Source organism: Heterocephalus glaber, unplaced genomic scaffold (assembly GCF_053883595.1).
Source record: "Heterocephalus glaber isolate CG9 unplaced genomic scaffold, H.glaber_assembly_v1.0 deba00000347, whole genome shotgun sequence".
Classification (NCBI taxonomy): Eukaryota; Metazoa; Chordata; class Mammalia; order Rodentia; family Bathyergidae; genus Heterocephalus; species Heterocephalus glaber.
Window position 1 is genome coordinate 38,523,773 of NW_028258143.1, and position 21,158 is coordinate 38,544,930.

General features: G+C 37.8%; 3 protein-coding genes across 20 annotated transcripts in view; 1 reads left to right on the plus strand and 2 right to left on the minus strand.

Annotated features, from left to right (window-relative positions):
- Ccdc148 (coiled-coil domain containing 148) overlaps positions 1-17,393 on the minus strand; it is a 392,699-nt gene extending 375,306 nt beyond the window's left edge. For all 6 annotated transcript variants that reach the window (XM_021266013.2, XM_087199166.1, XM_087199161.1 and 3 more), the window contains exon 1: positions 17,207-17,393. The gene's annotated coding sequence lies outside the window, so the exon portion shown is untranslated. The remainder of the gene's footprint in view (positions 1-17,206) is intronic.
- A 127-nt stretch (positions 17,394-17,520) lies between these two features.
- LOC147829914 (uncharacterized) lies at positions 17,521-18,240 on the minus strand (the record flags this gene model as incomplete). The annotated part of the gene is made up of 1 exon (XM_087197051.1): positions 17,521-18,240. A coding segment is annotated over one exon (720 nt), but the record flags the coding sequence as incomplete, so codon positions are not given.
- Pkp4 (plakophilin 4) overlaps positions 17,884-21,158 on the plus strand; it is a 238,119-nt gene continuing 234,844 nt past the window's right edge. For 9 of the 13 annotated variants that reach the window (XM_004835902.3, XM_013076305.3, XM_021265989.2 and 6 more), the window contains exon 1: positions 17,884-18,020. The gene's annotated coding sequence lies outside the window, so the exon portion shown is untranslated. Of the gene's footprint in view, positions 18,021-18,824; positions 18,988-21,158 lie in introns of all 13 variants that reach the window. The other 4 variants (XM_021265979.2, XM_087199117.1, XM_021265980.2 and 1 more) reach the window with 3 other exon arrangements.

A 21,158-nucleotide genomic window follows, 5' to 3' on the forward strand; every position in this document is an offset into this window, starting at 1 on the left:
ATAAATGTCATGTCTTGGTTACTTTTCTGGTTGAAATAAAATACCTGACACCCAAAGTTAAAGGAGGAAAGGTTTATTTAACTCACAATGTGAAGATGTTTTCAGTCCATAATCACCTGGCTCCAAGGCAGGGTGTCATGGGAGATAGGCATCACAGAGGAGAAACAGTTCATGGTTGACAGAAGATAGCAAAGTAAGCAAGTGACTATGACCAGTAATGAGACATTTTCTGTTCTTTATGTCTTATCCAGACTACTCATTATTTGGAAGAGGGTAGCACTCACACCCTTAATCCTAGCATTGGACCATGAATCAATCCTAGAATCACATCCTTGATCCCAGCAGAACTATACCAAACCAATCAGTGGATTAACTTGGCAATCACACTCTAGATCCAGCCACCTCTGAAAAAGCCCCACCTATGACTGCAGGAGGCTTTGGGGGGACATCTAGACACAGCCATAACATGCGATAAGTATGCTCCAAGGTTTAAAGAAAATTATAAATATAATGAACAAAGAAAGAGATAAAAAAATCAAATAGAATTTATAAAGATGAAAAATATATGAAATAAAATTTTCATTAGAATTCATGACAAATTAGATACTACGGAATAAATTTTAAAAATGATACAATGGAGTCATTTGTAGGAAAATGGATGCACCTGGAGTCCAAAATCCAAAGCAAAATAAGACATAGAAGGTTAAATATCTTATAGTTTCTCTTATATGAGAAACCTAAAGTATAAAAGGACAGCAAAATAAGAGAAAGGTGATAAGAAACCGAGAGACAGATTTTTGTGGTGATGAGAAGGGGACCTGGAAAGGGATGAAGATATGATACGTATATGTACCCAATACCCCACGATGAATCTATTCATTATACATCACAAACATAAAAATTCTAAAAATCAGTGAATTTGAAGACGTAACAATAGAAGTTATCTAAATTGAATGATAAAAAAGCCAAAACTTTAACAGACCCTCAATGATTTGTAGGATAATACCAGGAAGACTAATAAAACATATGATTTGAGTGCTAAAAGAAAGGGGAAACAAAAACATGTTTTAAAAAGAGAAAAAAATGTTTCAAATCATAAAGAAAATAATAAAACCCACATTCAAGAATTCCAGCAAACCACAAGTCCCAGAGTGCTGAGGCAAGAGAATCACAAGTTCTAGCCCAGCTTGGCCAATTTAATGACTTAGCAAGACCCTACCTCAAAAAACAAAAGTCAACAAGTACAACAAAAGAACCAGGGATATAACTCAGTACAAAGGTTCTAGGTTTAAGCTCCAATTCTCAAAAAAAAAAAAATGGGATGGGGGACAGAGAGAGAAAGTTACTCAAGTGGAAAAAATACAAGATGGAAAAATGTATACAGACATTCCTAGTTTAATGACTGGGTTAAGGTCCTGGGTCTAGGTCTTTAAATGGATTGGTTGCTAAATGAGGAACTGTATATAGTATGTATATTATAATATTCAGAACAAAGGAAACATCAACTTTGATGACTGTGCTTTTATGTGCATAACTCTGACTACACCACTGTAATATATAACAGAAGATAAAATTACAGTACTATACTGCAGAAAAAGCCACCATAAGGCCGCACTGCCGCTCATGTTCCTGTGTCTAAGTCCAAATGTGGGGCGTAAATCCAAACAGTCATCAAACAGGTAGGTCATTAAATGAGTAATATCTGTAGTGATATTTCCAGCATATGGCATGTGTAGATGCAAAAGATAAAACAACGGCAACTGCCAGAAAGGAAATGAAAGCAGTGTGTGTTGAGTAATTTACAATGATAAAATAAAATATTATGGAAGATAGAATGATGAGTTAAACTATAAATTCTAGAGGAACCACTGAAATTACAATTAATATTCTCAGAGATAAAATAAAATAAAACATTTAATCCAAAGGAGAAAAGGCAAAGAAATTTAAGACTGAACAGATGATACAAATAAAAGAACAGCAAGGTGTATGCTTAAATCCAACCATATTGATAAGTATATTAAAGATAAAAGGTAAAAATTCTAATTTAAAGGCAGAAATTGTCAAACTGACCCTGGTGTGGTAGTACACACCTAGCACTTGGGTGGCTGAGGCAGGAGGATTTCCATGAGTTTGAGGCCAGCCTGAACTGTGTTGTCTAGAAAAGCCCACATTTTAAAAAATTAATTTTATTGGTATGCTTTTGATATACATAATGATCACATTATAGGGAATGTGTACCTGTACATAATATATCTTGATCTTTTTTCCAGTTCCTCTTCTCTCCCTTCAACTTTTCTTCCACTCCTTATTTACAAAAGCTTTGTTTCCATTTTTCCCTTGTATTCTCTTTTTTTCTTTTCCCTTCTTTTCCTCCCCTCTTCCTTGTTCCCCTTTCCATTTGAACATTTTTTTCCTACTTCTCAATATCTATTATATATTTTGGTCTTTATTTATTCTTTTGGTTTCTCACACAAGAGAAATGTGATATTAAACATGTGTGTCTGATTTATTTGACTTAAAAGTATGGTCTCAAGGAGGATCCATTTACCTAGAAACGTCTCAAGTTTATCCTTCTTAAATCTAAATATAAATAGGGGTTGAAAATATAAAAATGGCAAAAGGTATATTATACAAAGATATAATATATGTAATCAACTTTATGCCAAAAAATTCAACATCATAGATGGAATATACAAATTTCTGGATGATGCAAGTTACTAAAAATGACTCAAGAAGAGCAGAAAATCAGAGTAGGTTTATATTTGTTAAATTAATTACATTTTTTTAAACATCAATGAGATATTTCCAAGCCCAGATCTTTGTGCAGGTGAATTCTATTAATTTCTAAAAAGATAAATAATAACAACTTTAAACTCTTTAAGAAATTAAAGAAGAAAGGAACACATCTTAATTTTTTTCATAAATTAAGCATTATGCTGATACCAAAAAATTAAAGATTCTAGAAAACAAAAAACTAGAAATCAATATACTTCAGGAACAAAAGCACAAAACTCCTTAATAGCAAATTGAATCCAAACATATATTTATATAAAAGAATACATCACTTGATCCAGTGGTGTGGATCCCAGGAATAGCAAATATGGGTTTCACAACTGAACTGCAATCATATAATTGATGATATTAACAAAATTACAGAAAAACCATCTTTTCATATGTGAAAAGATGCAATATAATTTGACAAAATTTAATAATTTGTGATTAAATAATTCAGCAAACTTTGATAAAAAAGAACTTCTTTAACCTAATAGAACACATTTATGAGAAATTTATAATTAACATCATACTGAATGGTTAAAAAATACAGTATAATGCTTTTCATTCACAATAAAAACTAAGGCAATGATATTAACTTCAACAACTTCTAATCAACATTGTTCTGATATTGTAGCAAATGAAAATAAAGGAAGAAAAATGAAATAAAATATAGACACTCTGCAAAGAAGTAATGCTGTCTTCATTTATGGACAGTGTACTGTACCCATAAAATGTGCTAAGGAATCAATCCTGCAGGCAGCTACTGAAACTAATGCGGGAATTTTGCAAGGGCAAAATTCTATTGTATTTCCACTTGCTAACAACTGGAAAATAAAATTTAAAATACCATTCACACAGAATTAACACTATGAAATACTCAGCAATGCACATAGCCAAAAGTATTTAATATTTGCACATTAAAATCAGAAGAGGGCTGGGGATTTAGCTCAGTGGTTCTGCCGCCTGCCTCACAAACACAAGGTCCTGAGTTCAATCCCGAGTACCAAAAAAAAAACCCCAGAAGAATAGGCCATGTTCATGGGTCAAAAATTTAATGCTGTTGCCAGTTATCCCTGTAATTAAATGAAGATTCAATGCCATCCTAATCAAACTCCAAGCTGGCTTTTTATGAAACAGAAAATAACAAGTTGATTTTAAAATTTATATGAAAAGGCAAGATTTATACCAGTGAATTCTGGAAAGGAAGAACAAAGAGAATTCACACCATTGCACTTCAAGTCTTTATAAAAGCTGAAATTATCAAGATATTGTGATATAGGTGCAAAAACCAGCATACAGATCAGTGAAACAGAAGATGGTCCAGAAATAGAGCCCATAAATATGGTCACTTGACTTTTAAACATCATGGTAAAAGATATAAAACTTGGGCTGGGGGAGTAGCTCAGTGGTAGAACACTTGCCTAGCATGTGCAAGGCCCTAGGTTTGATTTCTAGCACAACCAATCAATCTTAAAATTTACCACTTTCATTATTTTTAAGTACAGCATTTAGTAGCATTGAGTATGTCTATATTACTATGCGACCATCACCACCCCTCATCTCCAGAACCTATTCATCCCCTTAAACTGAAACCTTTTACCCATTAAACACGAACTCAATTTTCCTTCCTTTAAACCAATGACAACTACTATTCTACTTCCTGTCTCTAGGAATTTGACTACCAAATACCTAAGTGGAATCATACAGTATTTGTCCTTTTATGATTGGCTTATTTTTCTCAATATAATTTGCTCAAGATTCATCCATGTTGTACCATGTTATCAGAATTTCTTTCTTTTTTAGGCTGCAGAGTATTCCACTGTGTGTATATACCACCTTTTGTTTACTCATTCATCTGTTGATGGACACTTGAGTTGCTATCATGTTTTAGATAGTGGGAACAATGCTGTTATGAACATGGGTACACAAATATTTACTTAAATCTTTGATTTAATTCTTTGGGGAATGTACCCAAAAATGGAACTGTTAATTTTCTGAATAATCACCTTACAGTTTCAAGAGTGTCAATACTATTTTACTTTCCCACCAGGCATGCATAAGAGCTCTGATTTCTCCACAGTCTCACCAACACTTGTCATTTTCTTGTTTGCTTTGGTATGTTTTAAAATAATAACAGACACATTGTGTTAGGCAGCTTTCTGTTACTGTAAAAAAACCCCTCAGATAAATGAACTTGTAAAGGATTTATTTTTGGCTCATGGTCTCAAAGTTTCAGTCCATGGACACTTGGCCTTGTTGCTTTGGGCATGTACATCACAGCAGAAGCACATAAAGGAGGCCTGTTCAATCCATATTGCCCAGGAAACATGGCCAACCATGAGGAACCCAATACTCCCTTCAAGGGAACGTCCCCATTGATCTCAATTCCTTCCACTAGGTCTCACCTTCTAAAGGTTTCATTACCTCCTAATGCTAACAAGGGCTGGGAACCAAGTCTTTAACACATCAGCCTTGGGGGGAACACTTGTCCAACCATAGCATATCCCAACTAGTGTGAAATGGTATCTTATTGTGATTTTATGCTATTGCTTTTGACAACTGTATCATGATAATTCAATGAGGAAATGTTTTCTTTTTAATAAATAGTACTAATATCTATTGGAGAAAAATAAAAGTCAAGCCTTACTTGTGGGAGAAAAATCTTTATTACTTTGGAGGAAGAAGATTTTTTCATATAAGTCAGCAAAACCACAAAACATAAAAGAAAAAAATGATGCACTGGACTTAAAATTTTTGTTTTTCAAAAGACACTGTTCAGAAACATAAATTGCAAACAAAACATTGGGAAAACATATTTATGACACACGTATGTAAGAAAGAACTTGTAACCAGAGTATATAATGAATTCTTGTATGTCAATAATAAGATAAACAGACCAATTTGAAAAAGGACAAATTATTTGAATAGAGGTTTCATAATAAAAGATGTACAGGCCAGGGATTTAGCTCAGTGGTTCTGCCGCCTGCCTCGCAAGCACAAGGACCCGAGTTCGATCCCGGGTACCAAAAATAAATAAATAAATAAAAATAAAAGATTTACAAATGGCCAGTAATGACATGAAAAATGTTTACTACCTTTATTTATTAAGGAAATGCAAATTAAACCACAATGAGATAGATCATGTACATTAGAAGAGTTAAAATTTATTGACAACATCAAGGGTTGACAAGAATGTTAGGCACTGGAACTTTTTACATTGCTGGTGAGAATGCATAGCCACATTAGAAAATTGTTGTGTACTTTTTAAAATAGTTAAATTTATCAGAAATTCCAAAGGAAACAAAAACATACACTTCCATAAGCACTTGTACATATTTATAGATTACTCATAATAACCAAAAGCTGAAACAACTCAAATGTTCATCAACAGGCAGATAAAGAAATAAATGCATATAATGGAATACTATTCAATAATAAGGAACAAGTCAGTGTGAGAACACAATGAACTAATGGTGTGAACATATGACGATATGGATGAAACTCAAAATCACTTTAGTTTGAGAAAGAAAACACACAGAAGAGACTATATATTGTATGGTTCCATTTATGAGAAACAAATGTAATCTGTAGTGACAAAAAAACAGATCAGTAGCTGCCTGAGGGAAGAGGCAATTAGGAAAGTGTTTTAGGTGATGGAAAAAATCCTACTGGTGCTTACATGGTTGATGACTTTGTCAACATATTCATCTAACTTTAATCTTAGAAAAGGTAGGCGCATTTTGTTTCTTTGGGATTTTTTGTTGTTATTGTTTATTTGGTTTGTGTGGTACTGAGGATTGAACACTCAGGACTTTCACACTGAGCTACAACCCCAACCCCTTTTTTTCCCCCCAACCCCTTTTTTATTTTGAGAAAGGATCTCACATAATTGCCCAAGCTGGCCTTGAATTTGTCATCTTCTTGCCTCAGCCTCCTGAGTACCTGGGATTAGACACATGAACCACTATACTTGGCAAATATTAATATATACCAAATCCTTTATCCGTTTAAGATGCTTCTCCTAGACACTTTTTCTTTCTCCTCCTCTTCTTCCTTTTTTTTTTTTTTTGTAGTATTGGAAATTGAATCCAGGGCCTCATACACCCTAGGCAAACGCTCTTTTATTGACCTATATTCCCAGCCCTTATTTTGTTTTGCATGGATTGTATATCTCAACAAAATTGATTTCAACAATCTTCTACCTCACCTCCATTCTACTGTGTAATTTTTTTGTTTTGTTTTGTTTTTTGCAGTACCGGTGATCGAACTCAGGACCTTATGCTTGCCAGGCAGGCACAGTGCCACTGAGCTACATCCCCACCCCAACTGTGTAATTTTTAAAGACAGAAAAAGATATGAAAAAAGAAAAAATTAAAGATCCTCAAGGAAACTGAATAATTTAAAAGTTGGAAACTCAGTTCTCAAATTCTTCAGGGTATATGAATACAAACTTAAACTCACTTCCCTGGGTTCAAATCTCAGCTGTGCCACTTAGTGGATGAATTATTTTGGACAAATAGGTCATAATTTACTACAAAGTAGGTATGCGTACACCTACTCATATTCTTATAGAACTAAATGTAATAATACATATAAAATGTTAGAATTATGTCAAGTAAACAGTAAATGCTACATAAATTTTAGCTGTTATTGTCCAAACTGAAATAACTACAAATATAGTAGCTGCTCATTTCAGTTTTATATGATGGCTGTTTGATAGCCTATTAGAAAGAAAGGGAACACATTTGATAATGAGAATTTCCCCTAGGGAGGCCCAGGATTTCATGGGAAGAAAGCTTAAAACAGAATGTGAAGTACTATTACAATCCTGGAATGAGTAAGGTTAACATAGAGTTCCATGGCTGAGCAAACTAGGGAGATTTTTAACATCTCTTTTTCTGAGTCTTTGGAAAAATGGAATTTTCATTTCTAGAGCTGCCAATTCACCAAAATGAACTATGAAAGTATACGTGAGCAATACATGAGAGACAAAATTCAGAGTTCCTCAGAACTATCAGTACTAGTAACAGTTCTTTAACTGCATACTAAAATTTTAAAAATAAACAATAAATATTTAATTAAAAGGCTAGAGAGTAAGTATATAATGTGGTAGCCTTATATGTTTTGAAAGGTCTATTTATTTCTTACATTATCCAATATGTGCTTTTTATTCTGTACCATGTTTACATTTGAAATAAAAGTAGGCTGAAGATGTTTTATTAAAAAGGCCAATTTTTTTTTGCTCTATGACATCAGATAGCCCAAGAATTTTAATTCCTACTTTTGTTGATTTCTCTTTGAACTTCAGACATACTTAAAATCTGAAAATTGCATGTACTGATTAACTTTTTGTTAATATTGTTTAATATTCTGTTTTCTTTTTATCCTAGGAGAATCTGAGGGAAAGTAAAATACTTATTGATTTATCCAGATTTAATACCTTCCATGTATTGGTATGGGCAATACTATGAATTTGTAAATATGATACAATATTATCTTCTTACTAATGAAAATCTTTTCATGTACCTAATTTTTTATGTGATTTGTTATGCTTACTCCTTAGAACATCAGGTGTAATTATACTTTGTTATCAAAACAGATATTCCTCCCTTTAAAAAATCCATACACATAGATATTGAAGGGGAAAGTTTTCTTTATACCCAATTTAGAATGCTGCTATTAGGTTTAGCTGGCTTTTCCTTATGAAAGGGACTGCTATGTTTTATAAACTTGCTTTGATAGTGAAAAAGAGCCCTTCTATCAAGAACAAAGACTTGCTAAAGGTAGTATAGAAAATAAATAATTGGCTTTTGTTCATTAGTGGCTAAATCTATTTTGTGGTTTGAAAGAGCTAAGAACATATTGCTTCCCTTAGATTCTTAGCAAAGAAATGTTTTCATCAATTAGCCTTGTTTGCTAAGAACAGTTTTTCCAATGCTGTTTTACAAATGAAATGATATATGAATAGGCTGTCCAAAGTACACTTCCTGGGCTTTTTCCTTTAATGTCTTAGAATATAATAATTATGGGATGCCAGTTCAGAAGCATGGTAGAAAACAAAAAAATCATGTGTCAAGCAAAAAAATTTACTTGGAGAAAAATCTGCCATAACAAGCTGTTCCTTTAAATTAAATGAAAGGAATGTCACACATAAATCATGGTAGTCTTCATTATACCTCTGCCTAATATTTACATCCTAGGATAATACCAGGAAGAGAAACAGCAGGAAATAGCAAATACAGTGTCATTTCAAAAGGCTCAGAACTACAAGACGATACCATTCCATCTACCCACTGCTATTCCCTGGTTTCAGTTTTACCCTCTTTTCCAGATTAGCATTTAATGAAGGTCTACAAGAATTACTATCTGCCAGACATTACCCTAAGAGCTGTACCACAAATGGTTTGTTCCTCAACAGGTATAAAAGTCAAACTCTGTCACAGAACTTGTTAAGGTAAGGGTAAGGCCCAGAGGCAAGGAAAAGATATAAACAGGAATAGAGAGGAGAGGTAAATCTTGAACAAAGAGAGAAGGAAGGTTTATACAAAGATAGCTTAATGCAAACATGGATAACAAAGAGGATGAAAATAGACTGAAGGGCTATAGTAAAGTGACAAATGTTTGTTAAATTATTACAAGAGAAAACAAAAATGTAGAGTGAGGCCATGCAATATTTCATTTTATGCACTAATTAACCTAGGCCCAGAAATTATTTTACTCTGACTGATCCATTTTACAGATCAGTAAAGACAGTGTCACAAAGACTAAATGCTTTGTCTAAGATCCCAGGAAGCAACTAAAATAGGCAATTCTAGAACCCAACCAGACTGTGAGTTCTGCTTTTCCATCAACTACAGTAAGCACAATTTTTCACTTTTAAAACACACAAGTGGCAGGTGATAGGTTGCAGCTCAGTTCCAAGAAAATAAAAAATTATAATGTACTCATATCGAAGACTAAGTATAAAATATATAAAGCTATCATCTCAATAGTCAAATAAATCTGTAGAGTAGCAGGGTAGATAAAGTATTCATTTATAAATGCAGGGAGAATTCTTGATATAATTGTATAATTGTACATCCAATATTTAATCTCGATAAAATATGCATAATTTACATTAATTTCATAAAATTTACTCACATGCCAACACACACACACACACACACACACACACACACACACACACTGAGCAAACACAATGAATTAGGGAAATCAATGAGGGTAAATGGAAAGAGTCTTAGGTTGGGAGTAATTTGGCCAGTCATAATACTAATTTATAATCTTTAAAGTTCTTTCTAGCCCTAAATTTTTATGTTTAGAAAGCTGATAATTGAAAACAAGGATTAAAATATTACTTTGAAGTATATTTGACAATGAAATTATGACATACCTAAAATAACCCCATGAGAAAATTTCTAGGTAGTTCAAAAAAGGGAGGAAATTTCTAAGTTGATAAAATGTTGATGACCATGTTATTGTGTTTTAAATTATTTTAGTTAATAAAAAATTTTACTTCATGTGAAGAACAAAAAAGAAAAAAGTTGATATAAAGTACAAATGGTGAGCCATTTTCTAAGACAAACTCAGAAATATAGACACATACTCATACTAAAAGTTCAGAAGTTTACACAGGTTTTACATTTTTAAGTTAATAATTAATGCTTATGAGAATGGAGAAGTATGTAAAGTCTCATTTTTCATAGCTGAGTCAGAGGCAATGAAAAAAATAAGTTACTTTTCCAAGGCCACTAAGCAAATCATTGAAGATGTACGATTTTAAAATCAGAATTTCTACCGAGTGTAAAATACATTTATTTTGTGAAGGTAGGTTTTGCCTTTTGTTAAATTGTCTACTTTATAGTAATTTCCTTGGTTTTCTGTTGCATTGTTATTTAGGTCTCACTTTAACAATATTTGGATGAGCCCAAAGAAAAGACTATCCTTCTCAATCACACTGGAGATATTATTGGTGTTCTCAGGTGGGGTCATAGTAAAGGTGAGTGCCTCTGATGACCTCAGAAATTCAAAGGTCCCATATTGGAGGTAAATGAGCTAAGTGTGCTTCATGACAAAGACTGAAAGAATAGGACTAGAATGTAATTTTCTAAAGTATCTTGGGTAAAAGAAGAGGGAAACTAAAAACAAAACAAACAAAAATATCAGGAAGAGAATGGACATTTTACCTAAAGATATTCTACTGAATCTCAGCTCTCCAAGCATACGTGATCACATAGCTCAAGTACTAAACATTTTTTTAGCAAATTTTCAAAATTACTTTAAAAAATTCTGGATAAGTAATATTGCGATATTACATAAATTATAGAACACCAATAAAAATCTATATACATAAAAAGATATATAATATTGAGATTGATAGTATTGAGAATATTACAAAATTTTAGTGACAGTTATATGAAGGAAAGTATTTCATTATCTTGAAAATCTAGGTGTAATACCATGTAAGTAGAAGGATTCTAAGTCTAAGGTCAATTAATGCCTATACTTGACTTTACTAGATATAATAGTTAAAATACCATAAACAGATATAGAAGAACTACAAAATTGGTTTTATGTACCCAATTAAGATACTCAAATTTTAATTTCATCTACCAATCATGCAATGGTTGCAATTTAGTCTTTTTTGTTAGTAAATTTTTGACTTCCCAAATGTCAATCAATTTGCTTTGCTATTTGTTGTTGTTGCTGTACTGAGGACTGAACCTAAGGCCTTCACATTGAGCTATATTTCAGCCCTTTTTTGTTTCTTATATTGAGACAGAGTTCACCAAATTGCTAAATAGCCAAGGCTGAGCTTGAACTTGTGATCCTCTTGTTCCAGCCTCCCAGAGTGCTGGGATTACAGGTGTGTGCTACCATGCCTGGCTACTATGCAATTTTTAAAAGACGTTTAATAAGGGGCGGGGATGTAGCTCAGTGGTGCTGTGCCTGCCTCAGGAGTGCAAGGTCCTAGGTTCAATCTCTGTACAAAAAAAAACACCCAAAACAAAACAAAAAGTTTAATAAATGATGTCCAAACTCAGTGAAATATCACTTGAAAGATTTTCAGTCATGACAGAAAATTATTTCCAAATTTACTATGTGTTCATATATGAGAGCTTTAAGATGTTTGTTATTTTAAAAAAAGTTTTTATGCATAATAGCTTTGTTGGGGTATAATTTATATTCCATAAAAATGCATCCATTCAATTAGCTTAAGTGTTCTTTTCTTGCCCTCAACTTGAAGGACAACTGAGAATTGAGGAAGACAGAACTCTGACAGGGAAAAGTAGGAAGAATAGACCTCCACATTAAATAAAGGTCTTTCCTACAATTTAGATTAGCAATATAATTCATTTCTAATCTTTGTTAGAAATCTATGTAGCTATTATCCCATCACAGTCCAATATGATGGTCATAATAAAATACATGTTTTCTTTCTTTTTTTTTTTTGGTACCGGGGATCAAACTTGGGACCTTGTGCTTGCAAGGCAGGCAGCAGCAGAACCATTTGCTAAATCCCCAGTCCCACATATTCTTTTATTGTAAAATATTTATACATTAGTGAAAGCTTCTGGTTATAAAGAAATAGAGACTCACTAAAGGAGAACCAGGAAAAGAACTGAGTGAGGTGATGACAAGAAACAGAAATCTTATAGGCCAACTGCGAGGGAAAAACTTTCAGTATGAATTCAAGGGGAGAATAGTGTAGGTGAGGAGAAATACTTTCCATCTGCCGTCCTAGATTCAGTGATGGGGATTTGAACTAAATTTACAAAAGACAAGAGAAAAAAATGGATTTCATTAAGTATAGGATGATCACAAAGCAATGTGATTCAAGGAGGCAGTTGGAATATGGGACTTATACAGAATCTTAACAAAGGGGATAAAGTGCAGAGACAAGGTTTAGGCAAAGGAGAACTGGCTTAAGGGTTTCTTGCAAAGGGGTGATGGAAAGGTGCCTAGGAAATGAATGGTAAATACGGGCTGTTTAATAAGGTTAGCCATGCTCATAAGAGTCCTCTTGGGTGATGAGTTGTTTTTGGAGTATTTACTTCTCTTCCTGAACCTGGAGAGTGAGACACTTTTACAAGTGGAAATTTATGTTACGTAGTCTCCATCATCCACAGTTCTTTCTACAGTTTCAGTTTTCTTTATTAAATTTTAAAACAGCGTCTTGCTAAACTGTCCAGGCAGGCCACAAACTTGTGACCCTCCTGCTTCAGTCTCTCAGGGATTATAGGTGTGCACCACCACACCTAGCTGGCTATAGTAATTTTAAAAGGGAAATATATACCCTGCTCTTGGGAAGAAAGAAGAAATAAAAGATCCTTTTTGCTACCTGTGCTTTTTCAATTGCCCTCAGCTCAAAATAATCCTTATGTGAAAGAAGCATATTTTGAGGTAGCAAATTGTGGTTCCCCTTCAGTAGGAACCCAGAAAACAGGACAAGGTAACATACTTGTTTTTTTCAATTCAAAATTGCTGGAAGAATCTGATTGACACCATTACAGGTTATGAGTTAACAGCTAGCCAGTAGATCAGCTGCCTGGGAGTCAGGTCCCCACAGAGGTGAGGCAGTGACCAGGAACATGACTGTGAGGCAGACAGGGCTGCTTCCTTTAAGGGCTATGGATACAGGCTCTAGGAAGCATGTCCTTTACACAAAGCAAATGTCCATTACGCACACTAGCTGTTCGATGTCTTTCTGATTTTATGAAATTATTAAATTGTCATGATCTTACATGTTCTAAGACGGAGCAAAACAGATGCTTCATACGGAGGAGCTCAAATTACTTTGGCTAATACACAGAGTTTTACAGCCTTCACTGTGAATATGCCAAAGCACACACTCCGAGGCCTTCTCACACAAATGCCCTCATAAGCAGGTAGAAATCAGATCTGAGGCTTCCTTCTCTCATTCAAGGCAATGTGGCAAAATCCTCTACTGTACTCTGTCATACTTTACTTCATTTTTCCACATTGATGTCTAATCTCATCTTCTTCAAATTACCTCCCAACATTACTGTTTCCCATGTTTTCATTGTTGGAAGTCAAGTGTTTCCAAGAACAACCACAAAAAGCAATGAATACTGGCTTTTCTTAATGTGGCAGGCATTGTAAGGCACTGTGGGACACAGTAAAGGCCTTGGCATCTCATCCTCTAGGGGAGGAAGTCTGCACATGGATAATTACATTAGGAGACAAAGAGTATCAAGTGCCTTAATAATATACTGAGGCAGAAAGAAATCAGTCTCTCAGAAGGGGTCAGGGCCAGGAAACCTGCAGAAAAAGGCTGCCAGGTAACACCTGGGCCAGGTCTTTAAGGAGCAGGGTGGGAGGGTTGCATATTCAGAGAGTGGGGCTGAGCTCAGGGTCCAGGGAATCCTCAAACCTGAGTGAACTATTACTATCAAGCCCTGGCAGCCCTCCTCAAGGCCCAGCATACCCTACTGCTCTCTTTCCTACATTCACCACATTCCTCTAACCAGTGTACTTTTTGGAGTTCACATCTTCACCGCCCAAACCTCCTCCACAGACATCCAAGATGAGAAGAAAGATAAGTTTTTCCTGCTTCCTTCCATTCCAGTGGTGACGAACCTCTGACATGTGTGCCACAATGAACTGTTTGTATCATTGAAAGCTCTAAAAGGTTCATCATCACTGCTCTATTCCCTCTATCCCTAGTATTTTTTTCCCCAAGGAATTTATCACTAATCATTATGCACTAATATGAAAGTATCAAACATTGGAAAGTTACAACATTTTCAAAATCTCTGAAAGGTTCAGGTTGACTTATTTCTGCCTGGTAGGTGAAAAGTTCCTGGGATTTTTGCTGTTAACTTTTGTTCCTGGGTGGGGTTATCCAACCTCTTCAGTTCTTTTTTTTTTTTGGTACCGGGGATCGAACTCGGGTCCTTGCGCTTGTGCAGCAGGCAACGAAACCACTGAGCTAAATCCCTGGCAGGTCTTCAGTCTTTTTAACCTTGTCCTAGCCACCACAGTCAGCCTCAGGACTCTCTCTGAACCATTTCTTCCAGCACTTGAACCCACCAAATGGTATGGGTAGCAAGTTTAAGAATGTCATTTGCATTTCTATGCCTCTTCAGGCTGGGTGACATTGATCTTTTCTCTTCACTGGCAGTCTGGATTGGGGCATTGCTACTTGTAAGCAAAGGATACTTTTGTATGAGATAACTAAATTGGCAAAATAAGTTGGAATTTTGAGGAGAAAGAGCACCATCTTTAGAATCATTTCTGTTGTTAGGCGAATGTGATAACCACTACACTACGGAAACTACCCTTGGAATCATTTCAGTTGTATTCAAGGGACAAAACGTTGAGGGTGGAAAAGTAGACACCTCAAGAAATTCCCTTCATACTGTTTCACTGTGAAAGGAAGGGTCAGGAGAAAGAGATGAAGGTAGTGTGAAAGGAAAGTGACTTTATAAAAGGCTATCTACTTGGAAGGCTTAGGAAAAGTATTTGGAGGAAAGGATATAAAACAATCTCAGAGAAAAATTATAATCAGCAGAGGAAAATCCTATTGGAGAGAGTGTGGTGCAGATTTAGAAGCACAAGCGAAGTCTGAGAGTAGAATAGAAAGGTGGACAACAAATGTAGAGGAGTGCATGAGGCCAGAGATATCTTCATCTTCTCAGTCAAGGCTGAAGAAGGTTAAGATGTATGAAAATTGAGACCAAGATTTAGGGAAGCTAAGTTGAGGAACCTCATGCTGGATCCCTTTGGTCAAGAACGAGGCAAGATTATTTGAAAAACTGCAGGAAACCCAAATGCAGGAAGGGCTTGAGGAGAGGAGAAATGAGACAGATTTGGGAGAAGTACCCTGGATAACGTGCCTGGATACTTCTTCTAGATAATCACCCTCTTCATGAGGAAAGGAATTTAGAAATCAGTGAAGTCCAGGGCAAGTCTGGATAGTACCAACTTTTAGTGGAAGTGAGTGCTTTCTTAGCCTTAGCTAGCCATGCTTAGTAAAGTAACAGCAAGTTCAAAAGAAAGCTTTCAACTTAGTATAACAGAAAAAAATTGATGCTGAATGACAGCTTATTTTAGGGAACATAGTTCATGAGAGATTTTAGTAATACTTTAATCATTATAAACATGAAATACACAATATCAAAATACCAATCAAATGTGTATTGAGAAAAATACAAAAAGAAAAGATTACTTGAACAACAACAAGAACAAAAAACTATTTCTTTTTTCTTCTAGGTAGCCAAAGGGAGGAAAATGAGGAAATACTCAATTTTTTCCTTTTAACTACATAAATCTTGTTCACTAAATTTTACTGAAAAATTTAAAAATCAAATCATTGCTATTAAAATGATTTATAAAAATTTACATTTTACCCTTTCTATTCACCAATAAACACATATAAAAAAGCCCAAAGAAGTTAAAAGTGGCTTATTTTCATGATGGCAAGTCATGAGACAGCCAACTTCTTGACCTTTGCTGGTCCCTTCCTAATTCTAAAAGTATTTAGGGAATTCAAATATTTGCCTGTTTTGTTCCATAACATAATCCTACAAAAGACTGTAAAATAATTTCAATTGTTTTCTCAAACTACCATACTAATATTTATTTCAGGTTACCTTTTGGTAATCCTTAGTCACAGTAATATAAAAACCAGTAGTGGGCTGGGGATTTAGCTCAGTGGCAGCACATCTGCTTTGCAAGCACAAGGTTGTGAGTTAGATCCCCAGTACAAAAAAAAAAGTAGTAAGTATATCATCCAACTTAAAATTCAGAACAATAGACATATGTAGCTTGCACACATTAATCTGCTTCCCTAAACAAAAATAGCTGTAAATTCCAACATCCTATCAGCTTTTTCACCACAATATGGTCCTTCTAATCTGAGAGGGGCAGTAACATTTTTCTTTCTTTCTTTCTCTTTCTTTCTTTCTTTCTCTTTTTTTTTTTAACTAAAAGGGCTCGTATAAAAATAGCAAAATCCTATTTTCCTTTTCCTCCAGTGAGATCATCAGAAGCTATAAAGGCCGGACTCTGGCACCTATATCCTTTTTGATCCTGTAACCTCTTAGGGAAAGCATGCACCTGTCAAGTTCATAGTGCACAGTGCACACACAGGGTTATTTAATAAATACGTGTCAATGGAGGGAGCTTCGAGGTTTGTATTGGAACTAGGGAACACACTAGGTTATGTGTTGATCTTTTGGCATTGATCATATAATCCATAAACCTATTTCCTTACAAAAATACCATGCCCCCAAAACCCCTTACTGAGACTTTTTTGGGAAGGACAATGGGTTGGTTGAAGACTCAAAAATCTTAAGCAAGATCTGCCTCAGAGTAAGGGGACTGGTGACAAGAATAAGCATAAGCAGAATTCAAGTGGCCAAGGGACGTCAGGAGGGGACAGCGATTCAAAGGATGGGTGCGAACTCACCTGAAGAAGCAGAAGCTGCACCGATGTCAAAGGTCAAAGGGCAAAGCCTCACAGGCTCCCGGACGCAGGAAAACTGAAACGCCCACTTTTGGGCTCTTACCGTCAAGGGTAAACCTAGGGGTTCAACTGTTCCTGCCTTTGACGCCAGGGACAAACCCTACCACGCAGAGTTGGGTTAACAGTAAGGTAAACAAACCTGGCCCAGATTTCAGAGCCAGCGCCCCGGAATCCCTCAGTACTTCTTTCTCCCACCTCCTCCCACGCTGGAGGCCAGAAACACCTTCACCTTCCCTCCCCACCCTCTCCAGGCCCTCTCACTCTGAACAGCATCGGTCTCTATGGCGACCTGAAACCGCAGTTCCCATTGGTCCGTTCAATATGAGGGCCGGGCCAATGGGGAGGGCCAGCCTTCTCGTTGCGACCAATGGGGCTGGCGCGAAGCTTGTCCGGAGACGGCGGCGTGCTGACGTTCCCGGGAGCCTGGGGTTGTCCGGGCAGGCGGGCTGGCGGCTGGGCGGGCGACGGCGGCGGCCTGTGGGCAGTAGAGGGGGTTCCGGGGCTGAGTCCGCATCGACGCCGGCCGCGGAGGCGGCACCATGGGCACGGGGTAGAAGCGCAAGTTGGCCACCGCCGCCGCCGCCGGGGGTGGTGGGAGCGCCTCCCCCGGGGGAGGGGGCGGGTGGGGGAGGGAGGGGCGGGCAGCCGCTCGGCCGCCACACTTTCTTAATTTTTTCGGCTGCCGCAGCGGCGACCCCAGGGCGGCGTGGATGTCCCTGATCCCAGGAGCCACGACGGCCGCTGCCTAAGCTGAAAAGTAAGTGTGCGGGCTCGCGAGAGCGCAGAGACTCCTGCGCGCAGCCTCTAGTCTGGACCTCCGCCGAGGGCACCGGCGCCTCTCGCGCGGTCCTCGTCCCTACCGCCTCGCGCCGCCGAGCTTTTCCTGCCCCGCCTCGCGTTCCTGCCTGCACTCGCCTGCCTGCTCCCCTCCCCCCGGCGGGCGCACAAGTTTCACCTCCATTTGCTTTTCCCGGCGACTACTCGTCCCGGCTCTCTCCCCCGCGCGACGCGCACGACCCCTCCCCGCCTCAGGCTTTTCGGATGCAGAGCCCCCGGCCTCGCACCCGGACGCCCGCCTTCCCCAGCCCTCGGGGCCGTTGTCCGCGCGTGCAGCCCCCGGGCCCTCCGCCGCCCACGCTTCCCGCGCCGTCTGGTATCTGCCCTGCAGCCCTAGCTCCTGCGCTCCTGCCCGCGCCCGGCCAGCGCGCCCGTCCGTGCGCGCGGCAGAGCCTCGCGCTCCACCCTCCCTCCCTAGCCCCGAGCCTCCTGGCTGCCCGCTCGAGCCGCCGCTTGCTCCTCTTCCTCCCGGGAGTTGAGACGGAGCTGCGGCACCCACCCCCCCCCCCCCCCCCCCCGCGAATCGGGTGTTCCAGCTGGGTCCACCGCTGGGGCTGCCGGGCCCTGTTCCCTTTCCCCTATCCGGGAAGCGAGGGAGCGAGCGGCGGAGCTGGGATTTGGCTGCGTTTTGGCTGAGTGCGACAAACGGCGAGCGCGGGCACTGGAGGCGCCGCGGCGTCCGTGGCCGCTCGGGGCGCAGCAGTAGACAGGTGTGTGTGTCCAGGGAGGAACGCGCGCTGCGGGCTCCTGAGCTGGCGACTGATTGTGCAGGAATGCGAGGAATGCACCCGGGGCAGAGTCTGCCCGGCCGGCCACCGCTGCACTAGCGCCTTCCCGGCCCAGCCTCGCGGTGCAGCCAGAGGTCACTGGAGCATCTTCCGGAGCTGGTGAGCCTCGTTCCACCCCTCTTCTCCCATCGCTTCTTTCCCTGCGGCAGACAGGGCACCCGGTAGTTTCTTTGAGCTTCAGCTATCCTTTCGGCTGGGTTTTTGCTTGCAGTGGTCTCCAGAACCGTGAATTCGGGGCCGACTGTGGTGTAACCAAGGTTATTGATCATTGCATAAGAATCTTCGGAAGTTTCTTTTGCAAGGTTTGGATAGCGGTTGGTTTTTACTAGGGTTTTCTGAAAACCTGCAGAAACGGGGCTGCTGAAGGTTCTTAGAGTAATGAGCTTGCAGCCAACATATTTTAGCTCTATAAAAAAATGCCTGTTAGTGCTTATGGACGAGGATGTACTGCCAGACAGATCTTGAATGCATCACTTTGCTGGCATAAGAATTGTAATTTTTTCTCCCTCATATTGGGCTTGTGTTTAGGCCTCGTATAATACGTAATGAATAGAAACAGAGAAGTAGTGTTTGGTCAAGGATGGAACAGATAGAACTGTCTGGTACAGTTAAATTCGGGGCGTGTCAGTTACCATTGAAAGTAACACGGGGACGCCACAATCGTGTGTTTCAAGATCTATTAGTGGAGGTTGCATTTCTTTCTCTGTTACTGAGTTTGAAGGAAAAAGCAATAACCTTGCAACTTTTAAAGGATGATTATTTATGTGTAAAATCAATAATGGTTACTATGCATTTTTGGTCAAATTTTGTTTTCTTAATATAAAGAAGCAAAATGTTGGCAGAAGATGCTTCTGTAGAATTGGGCTTAGATTTTTTTTTTTAAAGAGAACTTACAAGAATGCTTCTCTTTTTAAATATATTGCTATTATAGAAGTATCTTCCTTTCTGGTGCCTGTGAAATGGTTATGGAAAATGGAAATGTGAAAATGCAAAGAGCCAATGTCTGAAATAAGTGTGTCTGGATGTTGAAAGCATTGATATGTGCTTTTATTTGACACAATTTGGTTTACTATAAAGCCTCTGCACCTGGTTATTTTGTTTCTAATTCAGAATAAAATAGTCAATTATCTAACCAATCAGCTGTCTTCCAACCCCTACTTTGGGTGGATCAAGGACATTGAAAAGTATGAGGATAGCGTTTTAGTTAAGGACCTAAGGGAAAGGAAATGAAAGGTTGTGTCTTTTGGTTGCTACATTGTTTTTCTGGTATGTCCATAATCAGTGAGCCTTTAATTTAGACATTTAATTTGTATCCAATAACTCTGTGGCGTATATTGGGAGGTGTTTGTAAATGCCAGGGGAAAACTTATTATGTAACAATGTCATATTACAATGGAGTTTAACAACTCTTGCTTATTTGATTGAGGTCAAGATTAGAATGTGAAAGGATATTTAGTCTTTCTACTACATTAGAAATTGGAAAATCTGCTCAAATATATTAGTTATATATGTGGGCACATGACTGGCTGTGCAAATAGTTTTACCTTCCTCAAGTAAAGAGAGGTTTTCAATTAGAAATACGTTCCGTTATTGATGTTTAAAGAAAGGAAGCTTTTACGCTGATGATCTTTCATAATTAAAAGTAACGTAAATTGTGTTTTGATCAAAGTATATTTTGTTTCCCCTATTATAATATAAGGAGAAAATGTTGCATTTGGTGTCATATATATTATATCAAAGAGTCTAAATTGAGGAAATTTAGTATTCTGTTATTTTAATTCTTTTTTTTTTTTTTTTGGTACCGGGGATCGAACTCGGGACCTTGCGCTTTCGAGGCAGGTGCTGGAACCACTGAGCTAAATCCCTAGCCCCTTGTTATTTTAATTCTTTATACTGTGTTTGCCGGGAGGTGGGGAGCAGAGAGTAGTGATAGAAAGCATAAGGGAAGAAGAAAGTAGAGTCAGCTGGAGTTCTGCCAGAAAAAGAAATATATCGTCACAGTATTTTAAAGCTGGATAAACCAAATCAAATTCTGTGAATAATCTGCACTTAATAAGAATGTAAAGAAACTACCAAATTGTTTAATAAAAACTTTAGCAATTGTGTGACCTTGAGCATTTAGATTGCATCTGTATTAAATCTCATTTGCATTGTTCTTTCCTTTTGATATATACAAATTAAGAAAGTAAATATAACACCAAATTTTGAAATTCACTTAATTTTTAAAAACCCAGTATTTCCAACTTGTAAAGTGAATGATTAACCTAATG